The 26,767-nt window shown below is 37.7% G+C and overlaps 2 protein-coding genes across 2 annotated transcripts; one reads left to right on the top strand and one right to left on the bottom strand.

The window, feature by feature from the left end:
- Positions 1-12,020: 12,020 nt before the first annotated feature.
- Positions 12,021-15,781, top strand: LOC149948053 (uncharacterized). The gene is made up of 6 exons (XM_090172740.1): positions 12,021-12,178; positions 12,348-12,459; positions 12,850-15,102; positions 15,176-15,308; positions 15,372-15,449; positions 15,512-15,781. Exons 1-6 carry the CDS (start codon positions 12,119-12,121, stop codon positions 15,594-15,596), a joined length of 2,721 nt encoding a protein of 906 aa, XP_090028866.1. The 5' UTR covers positions 12,021-12,118; the 3' UTR covers positions 15,597-15,781.
- LOC149948052 (lysosome membrane protein 2-like) lies at positions 15,769-25,970 on the bottom strand. Its single transcript, XM_090172741.1, has 13 exons — positions 25,768-25,970; positions 24,052-24,212; positions 22,576-22,717; positions 22,191-22,505; positions 21,680-21,771; positions 20,428-20,480; positions 20,267-20,336; positions 19,633-19,820; positions 19,446-19,567; positions 19,306-19,379; positions 19,177-19,231; positions 18,978-19,121; positions 15,769-15,870 (listed from the first exon to the last, which is right to left on the bottom strand). Exons 1-13 carry the CDS (start codon positions 25,891-25,893, stop codon positions 15,865-15,867), a joined length of 1,548 nt encoding a protein of 515 aa, XP_090028867.1. The 5' UTR covers positions 25,894-25,970; the 3' UTR covers positions 15,769-15,864.
- Positions 25,971-26,767: the final 797 nt, after the last annotated feature.

The following is a 26,767-nucleotide window of genomic DNA, read 5'->3' as shown; positions in this document are numbered from 1 at the left end:
GCAAACGTGAGGTTTAAAGACTTTTTCTGAGTCAAAAAGTGACACATAGTTCTAAAACATTTGGCTTAATTGAACACACTTTCGTCGGAACACATTCGAGGTCATAATGGTCGACACAATTTCCAAAACGCCTATATTATATAATAAAGTTTATTGAACAGGAAAAGAAAACTTACACTTATTGCGCCTTGCTTTAGTAGGGAATGGAGATAATATTAAATACCATGAAAGTTACACAAAAATATGAAAGAAATAACAGCAATGACAAAGGATGGATATGGCATAAGGTACAGTTAGGAAAAGTAAAAAATTGTCGTGTTATACAACTATATACATGAAAGATATTTACGTGAGGGCATTCCATGAGTTTAATACTCGCTGTGTGAAGAAAGCACGGCGCGAGGTACAAGCATTACGCTCCTTGCATATCGTAGGAGCTTTCCTGCCCGTCCAGCGAATGCTAAAGAATTAGGTGGCCGGGACGTCATACAACTCATAAATCAGTTTGAAGGCCTCAACCAAATCGGTTCGCAGACGCCGATTCGAAAGGGACAAAAGACCAAGGCGCTCAAGACGTTCAGGGTAAGACAGAGCACGAAGGCCAGATACCATCTTGGTGGCCTTTTAACGTTCCAATTCGCGAATAATAATGCACAACAACAATTGAACATCTTCAAACCATTTAATAAGAATTATACATTAAATATCAGCGACGTCTTCTGGGGTTCCATAGATTTGGATACACTTCGTTGTGTCTAAGGCTTACCATCGTGCGATTTAACCATTGAGTTGGAAATATTAATCTAGAGATCCAATCAAATCTTCTCCCCGCGAAACAAGTTTTTGAAAATAACGAATGTGCCGTCTCCTCTAAAATGACGAGAAAACGTTATCATATGATCCGTGGCGCCATCCATTATTTTTGAAAAAAAAAATCTTTTTGCCGGAAACGCGTCTTACTTGAACGAACCATTGAGAGATAGACGGCGCCACGGGTAGAATGATAAAGTTTTTTCGTCATTTGGAAGCAGACGGCAGTATTCTTATTTTTTTTAAACTTGTTTCTCGAAATACTGAAATCCAACGTTTTGATTGGACCTCTAGATTAATATTCCCAACTCAATGGTTTTAACTAGGTTTACAGATAAATGATTGGATTGATGTTATAACGTCTTTAAACGATCAACTATGTGCATATCTATCAAACGATATAAAACATGGATTAAATTTAGCAAGTAATTCCATAAGTGTATAATATTCTTACATAAGTGTGACACTTCCAATTCTTAACATGCAAAAGTTTTACGGGGAGCTATTCGCAAGACAGACTGCATTACGGGCTTCGTCGACGTTTTCCGTCCGCTTGCGAACGCGTCACACGTAGCCTCTGACAGCGCCTCGCTAGGGGGGTATTTTCAACTTGTTATGAAGTCACTCCGTTACTAGCTTTCAGTAAAATATTCTTCAAAGTGACAAACTTATGGAACCATATTATAGACTTATAGTAATTTCTATTAATAAAACTGTCCTTACATGGTACAAACCGTAACTATTGCTTCTGTAGCAATACCGTTGTTAATAGGTGCATTAATGGATGGTCTACGTGGCAACTCTGTAGAAGTAATAAGTATGAAGACTGGAGCGGCACCACGACAATGACCTCCATCCTGCTTAGAGCTATTGTTTTATTTAGTGGTAGTAATACCGAGGAGTCGGACATTCGGGAAAATGCAGCACACTCACCGAAAAATCCAAAATCCACGAAAAATTCTGCAATGATTTTGAATTTCTTTAAATTCTTAGATTTTTAAAAAAATCCACAACATCCGCCGAAAAAATCCAGAAATCCACAAAGTTAGATACCAAAATCCACCTAATTCTCAGAAAAAAACCACCCAAAATACAAATCCGTCAATTTTTTGACAAATACAGTTAGATTTTCAGACAAATACACAAAACCCTAGAAAAAATCCACAACTCCATAAGAAAAATCCACAAATACACCAAGAATCCACTGGATTTATAAATCCGCTACTTTTTTTGTGAATATCCGACCTCTCGTAGCAGCTAGAATGCAGGGTTGGCGGATTAAAATCCATTTTTAAATCAAGATTTAAATCATAATTTTAATCAAGATTTAAATCATAATTTTAATCAAGATTTAAATCATAATTTTAATCAAGATTTAAATCATAATTTTAATCAAGATTTAAATCATAATTTTAATCAAGATTTAAATCATAATTTTAATCAAGATTTAAATCATAATTTTAATCAAGATTTAAATCATAATTTTAATCAAGATTTAAATCATAATTTTAATCAAGATTTAAATCATAATTTTAATCAAGATTTAAATCATAATTTTAATCAAGATTTAAATCATAATTTTAATCAAGATTTAAATCATAATTTTAATCAAGATTTAAATCATAATTTTAATCAAGATTTAAATCATAATTTTAATCAAGATTTAAATCATAATTTTAATCAAGATTTAAATCATAATTTTAATCAAGATTTAAATCATAATTTTAATCAAGATTTAAATCATAATCTAAAAAATCACTTGATTTAAATCACACAAGAGTTGAATTTAATTAAGATTAATTATACCGGAAAAAGCGATTAATTGTATAAAAATTAAAAAAATCAAAAAAAATCCGATTTAAATAAATAAAAGATTCATTTGATTTTTATAAAAAGAAATAAAAATATATTTTTTGATATGTTCCGAATCGTCAGCCGATAGGCTTCGAGCTTAGGAAATATAGCGCCATCTGCCTTAATATCCGTCTAACTAAATATGTGAAGAACAAGATGTCACGGACATTTAAGTACACACAATCCCACTTTATTTTAAATATTAAATTTAAATTTGAACAAATTTCCAATCATCTTGAATATGAACTTAATAAACCCAAGAGGAATTTTTTGGGAAAAAATTATTGGAGTTACCTGGTTTTGGAAATAAGGTGGCGTAACGCGAACACGTTCATTTAAATTAATTTGTATAAAAACCGAGTGTTTCGAGTTACCTAGTTTTGGCAATAAGGTAGCGAAACGCAAACACGTTCATTTAAATTAATTTTTATAAAAACCAAGTTTTCCGAGTTACCTGGTTTTGGAAATAAGGTAGCGAAACGCAAACACGTTCTTTTAAATTAATTTTTATAAAAATCAAGTTTTTCGAGTTACCTGGTTTTGAAAAAAAGGTGGTGAACAAGTTTTTAGAGTTACCTGGTTTTGGAAATAAGGTGGCGAAACGCTAACACGTCAATTTAAATTAATTTTTATAAAAACCAAGTTTTTCGAGTTACCTGGTTTTGGAAATAAGGTGGCGAAACGCGAACACGTCCATTTAAATTAATTTTTATAAAAACCAAGTTTTTCGAGTTACCTAGTTTTGGAAATAAGGTGGTGAACAAGTTTTTCGTTTTACTTGGTTTTGGAAATAAGGTGGCGAAACGCTAACACGTCAATTTAAATTAATTTTTATAAAAACCAAGTTTTTCGAGTTATATGGCACCATTGAGTTGGGAATATTAATCTAGAGATCCAATCAAATCTGCTCCCCGCGAAACAAGTTTTTGAAAAATACGAATGTGCCGTCTGCTCTAAAATGACGAGCAAACGTTATCATATGACTCGTGGCGCCATCCAAAAGATACAAGCATATAGAGACATGTTTTCGAATTAAATTTAATTTCAGATTTAATCATTAATTTAAAGACAATTTTGAATAAAATACGCCTTCTAATTAAAATTAGTTAGAGTTACATTTCCTACTTTTTTCGATCGTCATAGTTAAGTCATTTTAGCCAAAAATGGGCAATTATAATTATAAGTAGAAATTCACAAAGTTTTTGGTCCACTGATAGATTTCGCGTTCCGAGTTGTTCCGCGATGTCCCGCCGCTATCTTAGAAAATGGTGGCTCAAAAAATAAAACGAGGTTAACGGTAATAGTTAGTGTAGACTAGGAGCAACAAACAGCCCCCCACACAAGGAGAACGCAACCCGTCAAAAGTCTGCATTTTCTTGCGTACAATTTTCATTGGTGAGACGCTTTAGCGCCTGCTGACGTCGGAAGGGCTCGTCCAATGAAATTTGTACACAACACTGCGTTAGCGTGTTTAAAGGCTAGGCTAGCTGCGTTATCCTTGTGTTTATTGCTCCTAGGTGTAGGGAGCTGTTAGCTCGCGTGGCACGAAGGGCTTGCCACCACCCTCCTACGCATTGTAACCCGGCCAACTGAATTAATGGAGCTTTTAAAAGATGGTTGATGACTTAGGCCTAAAGGAGGTGCTGATTATTATTGTTATTATTATTTTGGGCCCCCTAAAGTGGGACTTAAAGAAATTGAATGTTCACAATCGACTGTTAGGTCTTTAGCCCAGGACAGATAGACTAAAAAAAAGGCTTGACCCAGAAAATTTTCCCATAAAGATTAAAATTGGTACATAGGTAGTTTTTGACCCCAAAAGATATATACTAGAGCGTGAGCTTCCGACAAGCACGCCTGAATTCATAAATTAAATGAAAGTGTACAAAAATGTTAAAAATTGCTACATTAGTCATTTAACGCTTTCTGAATAGTATTGTAATTTTTTTTTGGTGTACAACCGTTATTTCGTCCGCCATCTTAGAAAATGGCGGACTGCAATGCCGAATTTCGCATTCAAAATTGAATAATATAGTCCGATTGTTTTCAAATTTGGTATATATTTTTGATTATGACGCTGAGAACACTATTACAAAATCTTAAAGGTACCTGACGGTTACTTCGTCCGCCATCTTGGAAAATGGCCGTCTGGTAAATACTCACCTTGTTGATAGCATTTTTATAACTATTTCAAATCGCTTTAGGGTTAGATTGTTAGCTTTTAAAATCTGGAAAATGAAAACCGATGGTACAAATGTATATGTATACACTGTATATAAATAATATAACACATTTAATAATAATATATCACATTTAATTAGGAAATTCCCAAAACTATATTCTTAAAATATTCAAAGAAATATTTATCAGTTACTCCAGCTCGTACCAAGAAACATACATCTTTCTTTGTCCAAATAATAATAAATGTCGTTGCCCATCTCTCTAGCAAGACATTTCGAAATTAAAACACACCGGTTTATATATGTAGATATTAAAATTTAAAATCTATTAGTCGTTACATGATTAATACTTTGCTAACTAACCATTCTGGCAGTGGCGCCGCCAGCAATAGGCACGTGTAGGCACGTGCCTACGTTAAAAACTAGAGGGGGCCCCTAATTTATTAAAAAAGGGGCCCTATTTTTTCATATTGGTAAATTTTCCGTAGCCGAATTAATAGAGAAATTGCTGAAAAATTTCAAACTTGTGACTATCAACTAATTCACATATTTTATGGGTTTCTATTTACTCCATTTAAAAAGGATAATACTCATTGTATAATACCAGGGGTAAGGGCGTAAGCAAAAACGCAACGGGTGCCTTACGCGGCCGTCACGTCTCCTCCCGCTGAGGGGGAGTTACGCGCGTGGCTAGACGAAACACGAAATCGCACAGGTGCGACAGAGAGAAAAATAAACAAACAACAAGCTATCTTGCGACTAGATTTAAGGCTTGTATATAGTTATCTTCGCTATATTTTGACGACTATTATGAAATGACCGTCAGTAGCATAGTGTATTATTTCAAAGAAAACAAGTTCGCCAAGAAGGCGAGAATATTATTTCATTGCCCGGCTCTCAATCGAACCGTAATATCAGAAATACATGAACCGAAATTATCAGCGAACAAATTATTCTCGGGCGGCAATTTCCCCGTGCGACAGGGGAGGGTTAAATATTGAGGCCTTGTTAATTTTCCGCCTCCCGCGACTACAGGGAAAATTTCGAATGCACCACGGGTAACTAGACCGCCATCTAGTGAGGCTAAGAGAAATTATTTCATCGAAGAAAATCTTGAGAAACGTGGTCTGCAGACCTAGGCTTAGCCGTGTTTGGTTTTTGATAGAGGTCAGTGGAACTGTGGAACGCGGTAGCTGCAGCTAAAAGTAGATAAATTAAAACCTTTTAAACTATTCTTACCAGACCATTTGCTATTCAGTTTTATATTTCAAATAAAACAAGTACAATTATTTTAACAAATTAATACAAATATTTATTGTTTATAATTCTTAACGTAGTCAAGTTTTTCTACTTTTTATTAGTCGTTAACTGGGCTTTATTAATTAATAACAACTGATTACGATGATATTTGTTTGAGCGATTCTTGCCTTGGACGTTTCTTCTAATAGTGACAACCTTTTTTCCACTGACACATGATGCACTTGTAATTTTTCCCCAGCAACATATTTTATTTATTTGTTTTTCGAGAAAGTTTCGCTCGGCCGTCGCCAGGTAGCGTATTCAAACCTTCGCCGCGGAGGTGGGTAAGTTCTCTTATCGAGGAGGGGAAGGTGGCACGCGGCCACTAAGGTGGGGGAAACCGGGGAACTTGCCTCCCGTGTTAGAGGAATAGGACGCTGATAATTTCGGTTCATGTATTTCTGGTAATATATCAAAGCATTGGCGATCTTTGAAGCCCAGAGCCCCCCGACCTATGATATCAAGTTTAACTGTGATAAATTGGTTTCTTTAAAATTTAATTTAACAACACTCTAAAGTACAAACGTTTTTACTATAGAGTGTTTTTAAAATTAAAGCCCGCGACCTTCTGAATGCCAGAAGCCCACGCTGTGTAATCCCCAAGCCCAAGCCGCGAAGAAACATTTCTACACGATGATTTTCTTCAATTTAAAGTTGGTTTTATTCAATAAAATAATGTAAATATAATTTTTGTACTCAATTTTCATCTACATTTCGATAGAGAGTAGGTTATTTAACCATTTGATTATGTCTTTAAAGGAGAGAAGGGGGGGGGGGGGATGTCGAAGTCTAAGGCCTGCTCTTGTATCGAGTATAAATCCTCCTAGATCGCGTTGAAAGAGGTTCCGAAATGACTGACAAATCGAAGTGTTACATTAGTTAAGCCCAAAGAAGAGAACCAACGAAACTTCTATAGTGCGAATGATATTTTACAAGATTTTTAAATTGGATTTGTGGTTGTAAAGTTATTGAAGAAATAGTGATGACGAAAAACATGAAAATTCACCCCCATTTAATTTTTAAGTGAAACAAAGCCAGCGTGAAAGTGGTATTTAAAATAATATCGTTCGAGACCGTGATATTTTTTCTACACCCCAAATAGGGCGTCGAAAGCACATAAAATTGTGTATGATGAAATAGGGTAAATACGAATAAATTAAGATAAATGAAAGTAATTTACGCTAATATCAAGTGAAGTGCGTTGATTGATACTTAATTGGACAAACTTAATTAAATTGGGTGAAATCTACTAAGTTGTTTGAATACCACTTAATTTGGGTTATTGCGAATAGATTTCCATAAATGCAAATAAATTTGGATAAATGCGAATAATTTGGGTAAATCCGAAAAAACATTCGGATATATGCTAATAAATGTGGATAAATTCGAAGAAAATTGGGTAAATGGGAATAAAACTGGGTAACTGCGAAAAATTTTGGGTAAATGCGAATATATTTAATAAATGCGTATAAATGTATATGGGAATAAAATTGGGTAAGTGTGAGAAAATGCGAATAAATGTGGGTAAATGCGTGTATTTTTTATTAAGTTAGAAGAAACCACCTATGGACTGTAAGAAGGATGATAAAATACGCGAAAAAGTAGATAAGTCCATAATTAATAGGGATAATAGCTAAATCCTAAACAAATTTGAAGAAATTTAAAAACTTACTAATAACTCGTACCAATAGGTCTTCGAGCAACGCGAAACTCGGATTTTTTATTAGCTTATATCTGGTTTTTAGTGGTCTATTATTTTTTTAATAACATATAACTTATTTTTTATTGTTTTTAGTGGCGTATAATAGGTGTTTCTATAAAATAAATCAATAAAAAAATTAAATGTATAAAATGTTTTTCCCCGCGTCACGAGCTTAAGCTTTTCAATGCTTTATCGGCACGCGCGTTTCGCACGTCGACTTCAAATTCCAAAATCTTTATCGACTCCCGCGCACGCTCTCTATCTACAATAACTTTAGCTAGTGACGTAGAAAAAACATTTACACGTGACCTCCCGTATTTTATAGAAACATCTATTTGTTTTACTCAGATTTAAATAATTTTAAAATATTAGTTTTTTTTATTCTATTCATGTATTTTGTCAAACACATTTTCGATTGCCATGGCAAAACCATGAGACATATAATACAAACTGACACCCGGTCAACCACATCCGCTAATTTCATTATTAGAAAAGCAATTTCTATGAGCTTTCGACGCCACTATTTGGGGTGAAGCATAAAATATGCAGGGATTGCCACGACTCTCCTACGCATTGTAACCCGGCCACCTGAACTAATGGCTTTAAAAGTCGCTCGATGACTTAGGCCTAAGGTGGTGCCTTGGGTATTAGCCTAGCTGATTATTATATAATGGTCTCGAGCGATATTATTTTAAATACAATTTTCACGCTGGCTTTGTTTCACTTAAAATTTAAATTAGAGTTAATTTTCATGTTTTCCGTCATCACTATTTCTTCAATACCTTTACAACCACAAATTCGATTTAAACAAGTTGGCAAGCCAAAATATACCTCTCTTCGGAGGAGTTTTTAATTTTTAATGAAGCGTAATTGTATCCGTGGTTCTGCGGTAGAACGCTCACCTGTCAAACAGGAGGGCTCGGGTTCGAATCTCAGCCTAAGGAAATATTATACTACACCCAATGGCAAAAAGAGGGCGTTTTTGGAAAAACCTTTTCCCTGATTCTAAGAAACTGCGTACGCAGCGATTACAATTTGCTCCGAAAATGCGAACGCGTTCGCAGCCCGGACAGACAGACAGACAGACCCACAGACAGACACGGTGATTGTAATACCCCTCCAGGGTACAAAGTTCCCTCGGAGAGGTAAAAATGAAACCAGATTATATATGACGCTTCGAACAAGTGTAGACACGACATATTTTATTATTTTTTCCTGACGTCATTTTGTAAGGGTTTAGCTAAAAAAGTAACAAAATGGCTGCCAAGAGAAAACGAACAGACACCTTTGATCGGGACTGTACCTAGCTCTCCTTTTTGATTAATTTACAAATATTTTAAATCATATCTTTTGGTAGTTGAGCTTTCGATTTATTTTGGGTCGGTTGCGTTGGTTATGATCAAGCATTCATTTAGGGGCGCTGAAATTTTAAAATATTTTTAAGTGTTCTAACACTTTCCACAAAGTCAAGCGACAAACGAAAGGGAAAAAGATAACAGTTTATTTTTAAAATAAAAATTGGTCTTGTCCAACTTGTTAAAATGTTGCTCTTACGTCACAAGACCCAGCTTTATTAGTTTATTCTTCGCACGCGCTCTAGAAAAAGCTATATTCCCTTGGCGACTGTAGCGCGCGCTCGTAGACTTGTCAAATCTGGGGTACATTCAGTAACAGTCAACCATGGACTGTAAATTTTACAGTCCGTGAGTCAACGGAAAAAAACCTGATGGATTTTATTATCCACGGATGAGCTTTTTCGTCATAACGACGGCGTAAGTTGCTGAACGCTTTTATTCAGTCATCGGTGTAGTTTTACTTCAGTAATGACGTCAGTCATCGGAAAAACCGGCTCTTGAAGGCGATGACTTCGGTGAGCAACCGATGACCATATCGTGACGTCAAAACCGGAAACGCGAAAAAGCGTACAGTAGGAAACCGATGTCAGCGATTACTAATCGGTGAGTCCGATGAGCGCTGCTGAACGTACCCCATGGCTCGAAGTAAGAGACTGTGACGTAAGAGCCACATTTAAACAAGAAGGCCACGTTACTTTATAAAAAGAACTAAATAACCGCCTCCGGTGACTTTACCCCGCTCTTAGCCCTTCTGGTCAGAGGTCGCTACTTATCGGAGAATTCCGAAGGTAGACAACGCGAGTGAGGATGAGTTATCTTGGCCTTCCCCAGCAGCGTTGGCCCAAAACAACGACATAACTCTCTGAAGAAAAGGGAAAGGATATTAGGGACAAAGCCTTCATTTGCTGTTGCAAATTTAAAGTATTATTTGAAAAGATATCGTTGGCAATCCGGAGATCAAGGTGAGGAGAATACCGGTAATATAATTTTTCTTACCCGTACAATTTGAAAGACGAATAACGTGAAATCTATGACATAAAATATAGAGTGTTGTCGTCTGATACGATTTTGAAAACTCGTAACGTCACAGCTGTGGTGTTAATAGTGGCCGCCATGACAGTTACCGTTTTTTATCAATAGGCAAATTTCAATGGTGACGTCGCAGGGTTTCAGACGACAACCAAAGAATATAAAGCCCCAGGAATGGAAGGTGTAGCTCCGTCTAGTGGAACTTTTGCGCCTCTCGTTTTTAAAGGGAGGCTGGGTTGCGTTAACCGTTTCTGGTTACTCTGATTTGCTTTGCCGGACGTTTCTAACGCAACCAAAACACGCGGCCAATAATATCAATTTTTCCATTCCTGGGGCTTTATATTCTTTGCGACAACACTCTATTGGAGTTAAAATTTTCGTTTTGAGTCTACGAACACCATGCTACGAAGAACCATTGTGTCTAAAGATTTCATATGCATCTAATTTCACGTTAGCCCAAATGAATTGATATTTTCCCAATTATTCTTATCCAGGAGCATACCCAATAGGCGCTAAAATAAAACATAATTCAAGGAAATCGCAAAGAAGTAATATAATATATAGTGCTGGTTGAAATAATGGAAACTTTTCACCTGTACCTTAACAAGAATGTATTGAAGTTACTAAGAATATTTCAGCATAGCATTAACCCCTGGTACCATCCTCACAGCTTTTGTGGAGAAAGGCATTCAATGTCATTCCATATAGCCAACTTGAATGGGAAGGCAGACGAATTTAAGCTACAAAGGCTGCGAGGATGGGAATCAAAATCCTGTAGTCCAATATTCTTAGTCACTTCAATACATTCTTGGCCTTAATATGTCAAAAAAATCAACGTGGTTCAAAGGGATCATTTGTTCCATACCGCACAGGTGAAAAGTTTCCATTATTTTAACAAGCACTATATAAACAGTGACTTGCAGTTCCTGGCTTTCGAAATATTATTTGCTGATTTCCTTGAAGATGTTTTATTGAAGCTATAATAAAACATCTTCAAGGAAAATTTAATCGACAAGAAGTAATGTTCTATTTTAAACGCTACACCACCATTATTTTCATACCTGCTCTTTTTCCTTGTGAAGGACGGTTGAGTCAAAACTTGAAACACTCCTGCCATCTCTTTAAGTATATTGATAATACAAGTTCCCATAACTAACACATTTCTTTTTTTGGCGCTAGCGTTTTCCATTACATCACTTCCTAGATTGACCAGTCGCTAGGCTTAGATTTATCAGTAACGTCATCAACTCTTTGGCAGTGTTGCCAGCCTGTACGATAATTTGACCTACGATAGAATAACGATATCATCGTAAATAGATAATTTAGTATATTGATGAAATTCAGGTGACTGGGGAATAGCCCTCCACAATATTTTTTTTTTAAATCAACGTGGCCCTTTTAATTTGGCTCTTACATTACAGTCTCTTACTTTACAAGTCTTCGAGCGCACGAGGAATATCGATTTTTGTAGCGCGCATGCAAATTGCTCGTGTGAATAATATATTACCAATAAAGCTGTGTCTTGTAACTTGCAAGACCAAGGTTTGTAAAAAAATGGAACTATGGGGCAAGAGCACTTTATATTTTATAAATAAACTATTATCTTTTTCCCGTTCGTTTTTCATTTGACTTTGTGGAAAATTTTAGAAAACTTAAAAATATTTAAAAATTTCAATGGTATAGATTTTATTTCTAATCATGTAAGCCTTTTTTTTAAATCTGACAACATTGCGGTAATTTTATCGGGCTGGCAACGCTGCTTTTTGGGCAGTTTCAGTATTTCAATATTCCGAAGTCTGTACTGCTCTAAAAAGATTGATGCAACTGGGTCATATTATGTAGCCGTTCTTTTATTGTTTTTCAAATTCATAAAACTAAATTGTGATATAATGAATTTTAACAATTTGTTGGAAATCGCTCAAGTCAACAAAAATGCGAAAACCAATACGGTAATAACGTTATATTCTTTAAATGCCATAGAAGTGGTTTGACTTCATACCCCTGTTATTGGCATAGGCTTACGGTCTTGGCATTTGGTGTTTTCAGTATTTTCCTATTTCCTTGACATATTTTATACGACGTTATTAGTTTAATTCCCATTTTGAAAATTTTCAACAGAAAGGATTTTCTACTGCAATTACACCTGCCAAAAAACCACCTAAAAGTAATGTTCAATCTGATGCAGTTAGGAAATTTCTTGAGAAAAGGGAACAAATGGAAAGGCAGAAGGGTAAGATGAAACCATTGCCATAAGTTTATAATTACATATCGCAATAGTGTCAGTTGCATATATTCCACATGAGAAATTTTTACTTGGAGCAATTTCGAGAATGACCACACATTTTTAGTGAACTTCAGTAGGCCTCATACGTGGTCTTTACATAAAGAGTGAATGCTAGGAACTATGACCAGGACTTGTAGATTAAAATTGTTTTCTAAATTGTGTACTTTTCACGCTTCTACTGGTTACTTTTCTTGTATAAGGTAATTTTTTTTAACTACACACATAGCTGTAATTGACAATTTAGGAATGTAATTATAATCTTATGCTATGGAATATGGTTTTAAACCCACGCTATTATGAATTTCTACGTTTAATGTAAATTTTTGCAATTGGCAGGTGTTGAAGCTAAGAAACAGAAAGAACGATTGCTCTCGTTGAGAGCTCAGAACTCTAAGAGCAACAAAGCCGCCAAACTAATGTCTAGTCGTACAAAAGATAACGATTTTAGCAAAATTAGACTTACTGAGGATGAACTGGAAGTGAAACAGAAGATGGAGGCCCAAATTCAACGCAGAATGTTGACTGATAAAGTAGAAAGAATGAAGGAGAGAATCAAGTTACAGGAAAAGGAAGATGCTACTCCTCACAAACGAAAACGTAAACACAAATCTGTAGCTGAACCAGAAACCAGGCCACAGCCTTTACCAGATATTGTGCCAGAAAAAAAAATTAGAATGGAGGGAAATTGGACTTCAGTAAAACCCAAGGAAAATAATAAAAAGTTCAAAACTGGAAAAGCACCAACCGCTCCATTGAGTTTCAATGAACTGCTGAAAATAGCTGCTGAAAAACAAAATTCTAATGCTGATTCTGAGTATGAGTCTGAAGAATACGAAGATGAGGAGGAGGAGAAAGAAGAGAAGGGGGAACGCTTAATGACTGGGAAGGAAAGGTTGAAGTTTATGGAGGAACAAAACCATAGGAATAAATCTAAAATAGTTCCAACGAGAGAAAATATGCAAGGAACTAACAATCTACCAAAAAGATCAATTGAAAACCATGACAAAAATAGAATCCCAAAACACAGAGAATATATCTCTGAGCCTAATGGGAGCATAAATCAACAAAATTCGCGACAACCAATGACACAGAATTCGAGACAACCAATGTCACAGAATTCCCGTCAACCAATGACACAGAATTCCCGTCAACCATCAACACAGAATTCCCGTCAATCATCGTCGCAGAATTCCCGTCAATCATCGTCGCAGGATTCTCGTCAACCATCGTCACAGAATTCTCGTCAACCACCGTCGCAGAATTCTCGTCAACCACCGTCGCAGAATTCTCGCCAGCCATCGTCGCAGAATTCCCGTCAACCATTGTCGCAGAATTCCGGTCAACCATCCTCGCAGAATTCCCGTCAACCATCCTCGCAGAATTCCCGTCAACCATCCTCGCAGAATTCCCGTCAACCATCCTCGCAGAATTCCCGTCAACCATCCTCGCAGAATTCTCGCCAAGCAATCTCACAGAATTCACGGCCGCCCACAACACAAAATTCACGTCAGTTGGTTTCGCAGACTTCTCGGCCAGCAAATTCACAGAATGGAAGACCTTCAAATTCCCAAAATAGTCAAGCTAATTCAAAATTGAACCCTTATTCTAAACCAGCATTACATCAAAACTCTAGACCCCTAAATTCAAATTCCAAACCAGCACCAGCAGTTAGTTCTAACTCTCCACGAGAATCTAATCAAAGATCTGAGAGACCACTACCTTCTCCTTCAGATTCTAGGGCAGACAAAGCCCCTCCCAGGACTGCGCATGGATCTATGAAACAAAGCGGAGCACCTTCTAGAAATCCTCCACCAACCAAAGAAAAATTAGATTCCAAGATACCTTCTTACAACACTCAACCCAAACCTAGGCAGAGTAATTTAACTCAAAACCCGAAATTGGCCAGTGAAAGGAATGCAGCTTTAAGTAACTCACATAGAAATCCATCAAATGCCTTGAAAAATGGTCTAAACCGACCTCAGCCAAGCACTTCCAAGTCTAGTTCCTTTCTAAACACTAAGAGATTACCCGTTGAAAGTAATCACCAAAGTGCCAGAAGTGATTATCAAAATGTGCCTTCATATACCACTAAACAGAAGGTTGAAAAACCCAAAGTAGCAGCACCTCGTTACCAAAATGTTGAAGTTAACATTTTTGATGAGGAAAATACGCCTTCCTATAACACTATTAATAGTTCTAAACATCCAAATGAACAAGCACGAAGCAATGCCTTCAGAGCCAGTGATTCCCGACATCCGTTGCAAAATGAACCGAAGGAGAAAACATTTGGTCGTGATAATAGGACTAACCCATTCTCAGGATCCGCAAACAGGCAGCCTGGTTCATCTCTAGGCAGTGCACGTGGTAGAGAAGATGTAAAACGTATAGCGCCAGTTAATAGTCGTATGATTGATAATAGAACTTTGCAACAACCTAAACGCAGCATTTCGCCATCTACATTGTCCCAAAGAGTGGGACCCATGCGACACGAACCTTATCGCCCTATGCGGCATGATCCTTATCCACCGAGTAAAGCGCTGGCTAGAAATCCGTATAAAAAATTGCCTCCTATTACCAGCAGTCGCCCTGGTAAATACTATATTGATTTTAGTACCCATTTTCCAGAAAAATCTTAAATGTTTTTTTTTAATATTTATTATAGCACGTCGTATAGAGTCTGATGATGAAGATGACGAGTATGATGATGAGATGAAAGACTTTATTGATGATGATCTGCAATCTGACATTGATTATTCCCGAGAAATTCGAGACATGTTTGGATATGATAAGAATAGGTTAAATTTATTTGAAGTTTTATATCAAGATTATCTTTTAACTTTTTAAAATTTTTCTCTTAGATATTTGTTTGAGGAAGATTTAGATGACGAAGCTATGGAAAGTAGTTACGTTGAACAAATGAAGGAAGAATTGAGAAGGTTTGATCCACCAGGGAGTTATGCAAATGAATTAAGTTTTCTAATGATTTTTAATGTTTTAGCGCGCGCCTCGGATTTTTAGAAGATTTGGAAGATATTAGAAAAGAGGCTGAAGAAAGGAAGATGAAAAAGAAAAAACGAGTGTAATTTTGTTATAATATAGGAAATAAATTTGAGCCATGTTAAATTTATATAAATTTTTTATGTAAAAAACTTATTTTTGAAATGGGAGGGAAAAAGATCACTGGCTATTTTTTCAGCCCATTTTTTTTATTATTTACAGTACCAAGTTTGTCAATCATGTTTCAATAAAAACGTATTAAATTAAAAAAGTTTTATTTAGTAATGAAATCCAATTTTGGAAATTATGTGGGAGGAATGTTACAGTATTTACAGATGTGTAGTTCGATTTTTGTTAATGCTGAAAAAGAAGAAAGAGTGTAGATAGCAGCGATTTACGAAAACAAACAAGAAGCTTAGGCTTAAGAGAGATTAATACACTTCTGACAATATAAAAAAGATGTCGGTTATCTGTGTTATAAAACTAAGGCCGTTTTGAAGTCGTTCTATCGTCTCAGATCCAAATGTACCGTCATCGCCTCTCTCGCGCCAGGTTTTATTGTCGTAAATTTCTAACCACTCTAACGTCCCACCTCCTGAGGATCCATCTACGCTTTTCTACTTCCCAACTAGTTACTTATAACCTAGGAGCAACAAACACAGCACCCCACACAAGGAGAACGCAACCCGTCTAAAGTCGTACATTTTATTGTGTACAGTTTTCATTGATTAGACACTTTAGCGCCTGCTGCCGTCGGAATGGAAAAATGCAGAAATTGTCTTCTCCCCCTGACCGTAAAATGTTCAGCGAAAAGGCTCATCCAATGAACTTGGTACACAACCCTGCGTAGGCTGCGTTAGCGTGTTTAAAGGCTAGCTGGGTTACCCTTGTGTTTGTTGCTCCCAGTTTATAACATAAGACTATCAAGGCCCCTAGTCTTATGCTTATAACAAAAGCTACACTTTTGTTATAAGTATAGCAGGGCTTTTATCAGCTTTTACGATGGCTGCTTCCCCACGATCTTTAAGACTTTAACCCTTTTTTCTCTTGAGATAACCCAAATGATGTCGGTCGAAGGCCTTGACCACCAACACTAACTTTAAACCTCCCTGCTGACTTATTGAACGTTCTGCTTGAAAGTTATTTTCCTCGGAGATGTTATACATAATGGTGGATCTAGGTAGTAGGCTACAGCCTACCCGTTATTTTGTTATATCACATATTTGAGCATTGCACGGGGTTAGGGACCATTTTCATAAGTCTAGCCAACCTCTCATAAGTATGCCTCTGTATAACATTTCCATTGAAAAAAATTCAATGAGACCTTGTTTCACGCGGAACATACATTAGGCGGACCCAAAAATGCAAAAATGCTTATAATCCTTGGAAATGAAATCACGTGATCGCGAGGCACGAACTAAACTTGACATGGGCAAAGCCAGAAACGCGCGAGGAATTCTCACTAACTTCCGATTCCAATCAATAAAGTTGATGACGCGTATTTCGTCACGGAATTGTAAGTGACGTAATTTACGTCATATCCCGTGAACAAGGTTTCATTAACGAAAATGCTTTTATGGCATACTTATGAGTGATTATGTTACATATGATGTTATTACTAAATACCAAAGGTAAATAGTGTCTCGGTGAACACTGATGGCGTTTTCGGATTAAGTATTACTTATCGGATATATTTTGTTTAATCGTAATATCCTTTATTTAAAATTGAGTCTCATAGCGTTTTCCATTTTATTGCTCAAGATTCGCTCTGAATCTGTCTCTGACGTCATAGATCTCGCCTAAAACTACTAGAGTAAAACCGCAAATGGAACATTCCATGAACATAATCCCGCGCTTTGTTGTTTTTCGTCTGCTAGTAATTTAAATTTTCCCGTCTTGGTCTGCCATTTTGCTAAAAAATCTAAAAGGAACACGCGAAAATTTGCTCCGATCTCGATCTCGATCCGTTGATCTGTCGAAATCGGCAGATCGGTTTTGGGCGATCTCGGAGCACCCGAGAGCGGGAAATGGAACACGCGAAACTTGATCGGAGTAGATCCGAGCAGGCTAAGGAACAAAATGTTGATCAGAGCGATCAAATGGAAAAAGCTATCAAGCTGTTGCAAATATAGCGTTTTTCATTGGGTAATCGCTCGCGTATATGCTCCCTATCGTAACGATGACATCACACGTAAAATCTTTTTTAAGTGAAGATATGCCGTAAATGTGATCATATAAATACCCCAACCGGTTAGACGACAGAGGCGTTTCCAGAAATGTGTCTAAGAAAAGGGAGTGAAACGATATATTTGCGAGGGGGTATACACTCATTTTCGCGGTCTTTTCGACCCCTCTTTTTGGCCGCCCGCTAGTCGGCCATTACCTGGAACCACCGGTGGGGGGTCTAGGCTCGGGTCTTTGGTCCCAGGATATGGAGAATGGGGGTTAAGGGGGGCAAACTCAAGATAAACGCGCCCAGAAAAATTCCAAAAAAAAGAGTCTATAGAGTCGAGCTTCGGAAATATAGCGCCATCTGTCTTAATATCTGTCAACTAAATAGGTGAAGAAATAGCAGACGACTTTTGAATTTCGATGGTTTTCGGTTGAACTTTCAGCTGATGTTCAGATATAGCATTTTGATCGATCAGACAGCTTTCATATATTCAATTAAAAACTCGGTCGAATACTTATGAAGCCTATAAATATTATACTAATGCCATATGCACTCGTGATTGGTTCTAGAATAAACATTTGTAAGTGAAGGATAATAAGTGTAATTCTTATACAAATCCTCTAACTCCACATACATATTCTTAGTAGATTCTTCAGCGCGTCTCTTTTACTCGTACGTCGTACCATCGACCAATATTAGATACATCCGGGACAGCTATTCCGTAACAGCGTAACTTTCCCAGTACTAAGCTTGTCGTCCCTTTAATGTTGATATTCGTCGTTTCCAAATGCCCTCGTTGAGCTACGTTGAGTCGACCCGCTTTTTGGGGTTGCTAGTTGTCAGTGGTGGACTGGGTCTAATATTTTGGGCTGCCAGAAGACAAAGGGCCCCAGCTTTAACAACTATAAGGCTATCAGGTTTGAAGGGCCCACTTCATGAACGGTCCGTGGGGCCCACCTGCTATCGGGCAGGTTCACTCTATGGCCAGTCCGCCACTGCTAGTTGTCCAGAATGTATTTGTCTAATGGTCGGGTAGAGAAGGCCAGATTCTCCGGGAAGCGGTTTTTGCGGAATTACTATATAGTTTTAAACAATAAATTTCGATTTAAAATTAGATAAATAGGCCTACTTTGTTCAAGGATTCCCTGGAATTGCTCAACAACGAGAAGAATTTAAAAATGTGTTAGTAGAATGTTCATGTAGCCCTGATTCGCCGGTTCTATCTAAAAGCGGCTGAGCTGTAACTCGTTTTCGAGCGAAATACCCGCCACCGCATCGAACAACGCTTACTTACCTTCATGAAATAAACCACGATGGTCATCAGAATTAATACGGCTCCGATAGCGATTACCGCGATGGTTCCCCAACTGGCGGCTTGCTTCGGTGCCAACACCCGGGAATGGAAGTCGTCAGCGTTCGGTTTGTCAATTTCGGCTCCCTGTGCCGGTTTTTCAATTATTTTAGGATAATTTTCCAATATTAAGTTACTCTACCTCCTCTAGCCACAGTAAAGGGAAAGGTCTTCGTTCTTTGGTCAGCTCCACAATTCTAAAATTGAGAAAAATTCAGTAGACCAATTATCCGATAAATGATCATATCGAATTTAATTAATCTCAACGTACGGAAAACCATCAATTTTCTCTTCCATGATATTCACTTGAAGCCTTTTGCGTCCTCTAATCACGGTACCCGTAATCTAGACGTCATTAAAAAGAGTTTATATTTGATTTCCAAATCGAATCTTTTTCACGAAAACGCTTACCGGGTCTACGTCTACGAAGGAGCCGTGTTTGGCAACATCCGGGGAGAGCCCTTGGAAATTGTTCAAATATTCGGTATCCGCGTTTAGAAAATGTGGCGCGGACATAGCCAGGATTGGTTTGTCTTTAAATGAAAGTTTGACGTATATTAATTGATATTATTTTAATAATTAAAACAAATTGATGTACCTTTCATGCAGTAAATAACCGGTAAAAGTCCTTTCTTGGTACATTGCGTCTTATTTGATTCCTTGCAGAAGCAAACGTTGGGACTGTCTTGAGCATTTGGGTCTTCAAAGACGCTATCGGAAAGGACGAAACGATAGGCTTCGATATCGCGCAGTTTTATGGTTTCTTTGTACTCGAACTGAAGAGATCTGTTGGTGTCAAAATTTTCGTCAATAGGCTGATCCAAATATGTTTTTCCAATGAAATATAGCTCTAACATAAGTTTCCCATCGAATATATTTTGCTATTTGCAATACCTTGATGATCACTAGAGAAGCTGTCGATTGATAAATATCAAAAAGGAAAAATTGTGATTCAATTTGCCCAATAAAGGACATAAATTGAGGGAATAAAATAAAAACGTGAAACTCGGATCAAATAGATCTTGAAGTCAAAACGAATTAAAAAATAATTAAAATAGCCAGAAATTTACTATTTTATTCTGGAAGCCCTATTGGTAGGAGTAACTCGAAAGTTTTTTTTAACTTCTTTATCATTCTAGAAATTTAGGGGCCGGTTATTAAAGTTTCAAAAGTAAACAAACTCACTTTGGGTCGACTTTAAACATTTTTCGATGTAAAACTAAAAACGGTACCTGCAAACGTCAGGTGCGTAAACGAACAAGTAGTTGTCCTTCTGGACATCTGGAGGGAATTGCATACCATCTATAAAAGGAATTGGTTGACATTTTATGTCCTTAGTTTTGCCATAATAATTTTTTTAATAATTACATAAATAAGTAAAATACTATTTTACCAGTGCCATTTATCATATCACACCACGTATCCTTTTGAAAAAAACCGAGTGTTCTGGAAAGGAAAAAATCTTTAAGCGTAAGTTTCTTACCGCCAGGGGCGTACCGAAGGGGTCGGATTTGACCGAACCGTTGATTCGTGTGAACGTAGCTTTTGACAGCGTTTAACTTGCCGTGATGACGTTTTTCCGCAACTAGCTTTCGGTGAAATATTTGCTTAAAATTCTTACTTATAGAAAAAAATAATAGACCTACATCAGTAATACTAAGTTTGCATTGGGCATAAAGGCGCGTGTATTCAGCACTAGACAGGCGTGGCAAGAAGAAAGAAAAGAATCTACGCTACCTGGTGGAGAAAAAGAGCAAATCCTCCCACCCCCTGACCTATAGAGTAGTATCAGTGCTACATCACGCAACGTCACCCATGCTTTTTACTATAAAGAAAAAAACGCGCCTAAAATGGCAGCCATGGCCAAAGCTACGAGGTGATACTACTCTATACTACCTATAAGTACCCGGTAGCATGCATTGGGAGATTTGTGCATAAGTTTAAGATTTTCACCACCAGATGGATTCATGTAGCCAGTTTGGCCAGTCATTATTCTAACGTTAAAATCCCATTCGTTTAAATCTTAGGGGGCCTGGAAAGTCTTATGCCGGTGCAGGGCGTCTAAGGATTGCGTACGATCCGACGCCTTACTTGTTTTCTCACACAAAAAAAAAACAAAAAAAGTCTTATGCCTAAATGTATGTTCCAAAGCGTAAAAATCCCGTTCAGATGAGTGGTGCTTAAGCCACGGAGACACTATTACTGGGACGTAGCGTATTCCTAAAGTTGGAAATTTCTTCATCTATACAGCGTCAAACCTAGGAGCAACAAACACCGCATCCCACACAAGGAGAACGCAACCCGTCAAAAGTCGTGGATTTTCTTGTGTACAGTTTTCATTGGCTCGTCCAATGAAATTCGTACACAACACTGCGTTAACGTGTTTAAAGGCTAGTTCCGTTCTCCTTGTGTTTGTTGCTCCTAGGTCAAACTACCTAGCGACGTAAAAATTAATTAAAAACTAGGGGGAGCATTGTATTTTCTAGTCTCGTGAATGCAATATCGTTGTCTTCGAGTGCCGCCAGATGGCAAGGCGCGGAGTTAAAAAATTAGGCTCAGCCAATGCAGCTTAATATAAAAATTATCGATTACGAGTTCCGTCTTTGGATTATACGTCCACGCTTAATAATTGAATTTGAACTAACGTTTTACGATTGATCTCCCGAATTTCGCTGAAATCCTCCATACCAGCCTTACCGCTGACAATTGTTAAAAGTGGTCCCAAAGTGTTGTTTTTCTGAAATCCCAAGAATCAAAATGATAAATTTTAATATTACGGGAGAAAATATAGAAAAGGGAATAACAACAGTAACTTCCGCTACTGTTACGACTTCGAGATACGTTTTAAAGTCTCGCTCATAGAAATATAAATGAGACTAGAACCACTGCGCTATCCGGAAAACGGGCAAGCTTGAAGGCTGCCATGAGAGTGGAATCGCTACTAATCCACGCAGGAGTGCGCCATCTATTAAAATAAATTTAAACTTAAATATTTTTAAAATAGATGGCGTGCTCCGACAAAGAATACGCGATTCCACTCTTCTAACACGTACATCTCACCACAATCTAATCGTGCTTCTAGTCTAATTTCTAATACTATGGCCTCGCTAAAACTAGTGTTGAACTGTTTAAACGAGCGAATAAGAATGAACGTACGTCACTCAAAGCCGAGAATTTCAAATCTTTAGGGAGCTTTTCCAAGATGAATTCGTTCAGGGTTTTGCCTTGGAGCATATTAGTAACTAAAGATTCCCACATCGGACTGTTGAAAGTAATTTTCATATCTCTCAGTGTTTGGAAAATGGGAACGTCGTAGCCCTCGAAGAGAATTTGAGACATGCTATGTTTCACTATTAAATCACCCATAGCGTCGGTGATTACTTTCGGATTGAAATCAGTCATCCCAGGCAACAAGGTAAAGAAATTCGGGTCCATGGTTCCAACTCCACCCGTTAACATTTTGCCTACCCCCTATACGAAGACAATTGAAATTAAAACCAATAAAGATCTTCGGGTCAAAGTCACTGAAGTAGCTTTTTACTAAGTCAGGCGCATTGATGTGGTAGATTTCTTCGTCAATGTCCACTTCGGTGAGTTCCGGCTCGAAGAAAAAAGACATGGTTTCGTTGTAGTCCAAAGTGCCATTTTCGTTCCAGCCGATAATGGTTTTTACTTTCTCTTCCCTACGCTCAAAAAAATAGTGCTCGTCAAAATGATTATCTAATATGTCACTATATAAACAAGACCGATAGGGCGAAGTACCCGCTATTTTCAAATAAAAAGTTAGATTAAACTCCAACTTTGTCGGTCTTTGTTGAAAAAATAGAATACAACTTTTACGAGATGATTCATTTAAAACCATAGAGTAAACCACTCACATAGAGTGGAAGGCTATCAGCCAAACTTGTTAACACTTTTCGTACGCAACATCTTGTTTTCGGGGCGTGAAATAAACAAGTTGGCTTAAAGGTAATGTACAATATCTGGATAAAAGAGTCAGTTTATGCTCTAAAAATGTACGACTAACACCATCGCTCTTCGGGCTATATTGATTCACTCCTCGAAAACAAGCGGGCCCATTAGGATTATTGTTTCATGCGCTTCCATAGGGCCTTCCACTCTACTCGAGTGGGCTACTCTATGATTTAAAACGAAACAAGAATGCATTTATTTATGTATACTTGGGGAGAAAGACTCGCTTGAGACGATTTTTAATAAGGAAAATATTTACTCTGACTTTGCTGAATATGGCGCCTTACAACACTAGGGGATAGGTTGTCCTATTTCATAATGGCGGGCCATGGGCCAAGAATCTAAGGGGACTCGCTGTTCAAGCTTTAAAAAGCACGCGTTAATAATGGGAATAGGAAAATCACGGATAATTTTAGTTCCATGTGGACCAACTTGGCGTCGCTGAAGTCGATTTCCGGCGTAGTTTCTTAGAGAAGCTGGAGCGTTCACGTTCAAATTTGACAAAATGGTGCCTTTGTTGTCGGTTAAATGATTAGGCTTAGTAAGTTTTAGTCCTTTTATTTTTGAAATTGGTTCTTTAAAAGTTAAAGTGATGGTAAATAACCATTGTGTTAAGTAAAAAAACCAGTAAGACGCGTATGGCGGAGGTTTTTTTTAATCAAACTCATTGGAATCCATTTCATTTCTAAAAAAAAATTGTGAACTAAGCGTAACCTAACTTTATCGCAGGTATTATCGCCTAACCCCGCACTAAGCCTCTCGTAGTGATAGTTGAACAGAATTCTTCCAAGCGGCTTGTGTCCTTCCGATTTACGCCACACCTACCGTGTCAAAATTACTGGAAAAGTGAGCCGCCTTAGATTCTTGGTCCATGGGCGGGCGACGTATGCCCGGTGGCACCCTCCAGTGAACACGAGCTACCGAGTACGTCTCACGCGCCGTTACGAAATAGAAAAATGAAAACCACCTAGTGTCGTGTAGCGCCATCTTCATCAAGTTTAAATTTTATTCCGCTACTTCGTGGTTTGGAATTCTTATATCTCACCGATAAACTATAGGTCCAATTTCTTCCAATATCGGTTTTGCCGTTCGCTTATTGACTTCCTCAGGATTGGTCACGTTGAAGAAATAGAAAGTCATGTAGATGGGTACCGGTGGTTCTTTGAAACGGCCCAGGGCTTCGGAGTCTTTTTCCAATACCAGATTCTATTTCATTTCAAGGTTAATAATCACATTTCCGTAAAATAACATTAAATAAGTGGGTTTCGCGGAGTGGTTAGCATTTTCGCTAAGAGGAGGCGGGTTCGATCCCAGCCTGTGACACTGACAAGGAGAGTACCCGAGGTATTTATTGCCGATTTGGTTCAAAGTTGGGCGTAATGTAGACCTATATGACATATGAAATTTCCCAAAAGTGTTTTTGACCACTTAAAACAAAAATAAGATTTTTTCCTTATTTTACTCAAAAATTTTCCAATTTACCCAAAATTGATGAAATTTACCTAAATATGGTCCAAATTACACATTTCATGATTAAAATTTTTTTTTTAATTTTCATGAAACCGAGAAAATCCCATGCTTTTTTTAAATGGAGATTTTTTTTGTTATAAGTGATCAGATCGAATGGGTAGGTCTACATTACGCCCGACTTTGAACAAAATCGGCAATAAACAACTCGGGTACTCTCCTTGTGAGTGAAATCTCGGAATGACCTCGTCGGCGTTGAGTTTGCAAGTTCTTTCTCCATTGGTTAAAGGAGTTTTCGAACGAATTTTCCGGTTTCCCTTTTCCATAAAGGCTAGTCAAGGTTAACGGTAATTATGAGTGTGGGGAGCTGTTGGCTCGCGTGGCATGAAGGCCTTGCCACCACCCTCCTACACATTGTAACCCGGCCACCAGATTTAAAAGCATTAAGAGTCGCACTATGACTTGAGCCTAACGTGGTGCGCTGGGTATTAGCCTAGCTTATTATTATTATTATTATTATCTTTAAATCATTAATTGTAAAGTAATCTTAATTGTATATTTTGGAAAAAAATTTGTTTGTTCACCATAAAAATTCAAGGCCAAAACGCTTGTAAAAATTAAGACACTTGTTAAATAAGCGACAATACAGTTTTAGCGTATATTTTTACTCCTTTCTAAGATTAGATTAGATCACGCCAGTAGTGGCATTGTAGCGTATCGGGATTTCTAGTAATTCAATCTCGGAGGCTACTTCAAATTTCTGGAACTAAAATCGAACCGACATCACTCATTATCGAAGTTCCGAAGATGTAATTTTGTAAAGAGTAAAAAAACTTGATTAGAATACTTGAATTAGAATACTTTGATTTTGAATATAGTTATCTGGTGCATCCTAATAATTTACAATGTTAATGTCGACCCGAAGGCTTATCAGTCAAAGTACCTCATAGTGGCGTAGCTAGTTAAATTGGGTCTCAATGCAAAATGGAAAAAAGGTCTCTCTTCTATATTAACGCCAGGGACGGTTAACTTTTCCTGGAAAAGGTTGAGTTTGCGAGCCCCAATGCTCATGCTCGCTGGTAGCGGATAAAAAACGTCAAAATTCGCTTCCGCCACTCGCAAGAGTGAAAATTAAGCTAAAATATCTGTTTGAAACAGATCGACGCGGAAAGTGAAAAAGTGTATAGCTGAAGCGGATTTTGTCGATTTTTACCTGCTACCAGCGAGCATGAAAATGGGGCTTAATTTGGTCGCTTTATTTTTCTTTTCGCGTGATTTAAAACAAAATACGTACCTTCGCCACTTCCTTCTTGTAGATTCCTGGAAAAAGGACGTTGACGGTGGTGCCGACAATGATCAGCACAACTCCCAATAGCGTCACCGAGACGAAGCCGATTTTGGCGCACCTGGACAAGGTCATGATGGCGTACTTTCCGAACGATGAATGTCTCACGCAATGTGCCCCGACACTCACTGATTCGAATAATAATTTCGGAGGTTCTCCACTTCTTTATCTTCGTGGATTCCATTTTATCGCGACCACTTTTTAATTGATAATAATGATCTGAGGTACTTGCCTAATCACGCGCGCCGTTGCGAACTAAAAGATGACCTTAGCCCGATACACGGCGCTTTTCACCGCACACGAGAGGCCATCGCAAAAAGTGCGCCTACAAGCGGAGATAATTAAGAGAGACGCGTATTTGCAATCAAGGTATATACAAGAATGCATTTATTTACGCTCGGGGAGAATGACTGTGTGTACTTGAGACGATGCCCGGGTCTCATTTTCTCCGGGCACGAGACGGGAAAGGATTAACGCGCGTTTCAATTACTTCGGAACACGTGCGCTATATGGAGCCAATGCGATATCGATCCGATTTGATTGACGTTGAAGAGGAGGGGCATACTGGCAGACCGTGAAGTGGTTTGGGAGCAACGCTATAAATCGTCATTCTCCCGTAGCATAAATAAATACATTTTTATTATATATATAACGACCTATATGATAAGGACATTTACAAGTTATATATTATTTCACCGCTAGACTAACGCTAGGTTACCCACGGCTCTTGAAATCCAAAACAAAATGCCAGGAGTTTGTGTCGTTCGCTGATTTCGTCTATGGGTATTGGAAATTAGCAACGTAGCAGCCAAAAGGACAAACTCGTAAATTGCAGGATTTCTGAGTTATCATCAGCTTAGCAGACGAAAATCCATCAGTTAATGATCTTCTTACGTTGGTCGCTACGGGGTTCTATCTAAACTGAAAAGGTCAATTAGCCACAGAAACG

Source organism: Leiobunum rupestre, chromosome 4 (assembly GCF_980474605.1).
Source record: "Leiobunum rupestre chromosome 4, qqLeiRupe1.1.hap1, whole genome shotgun sequence".
Lineage (NCBI taxonomy): Eukaryota > Metazoa > Arthropoda > Arachnida > Opiliones > Sclerosomatidae > Leiobunum > Leiobunum rupestre.
This window is presented reverse-complemented; position numbering and strand designations above follow the sequence as displayed.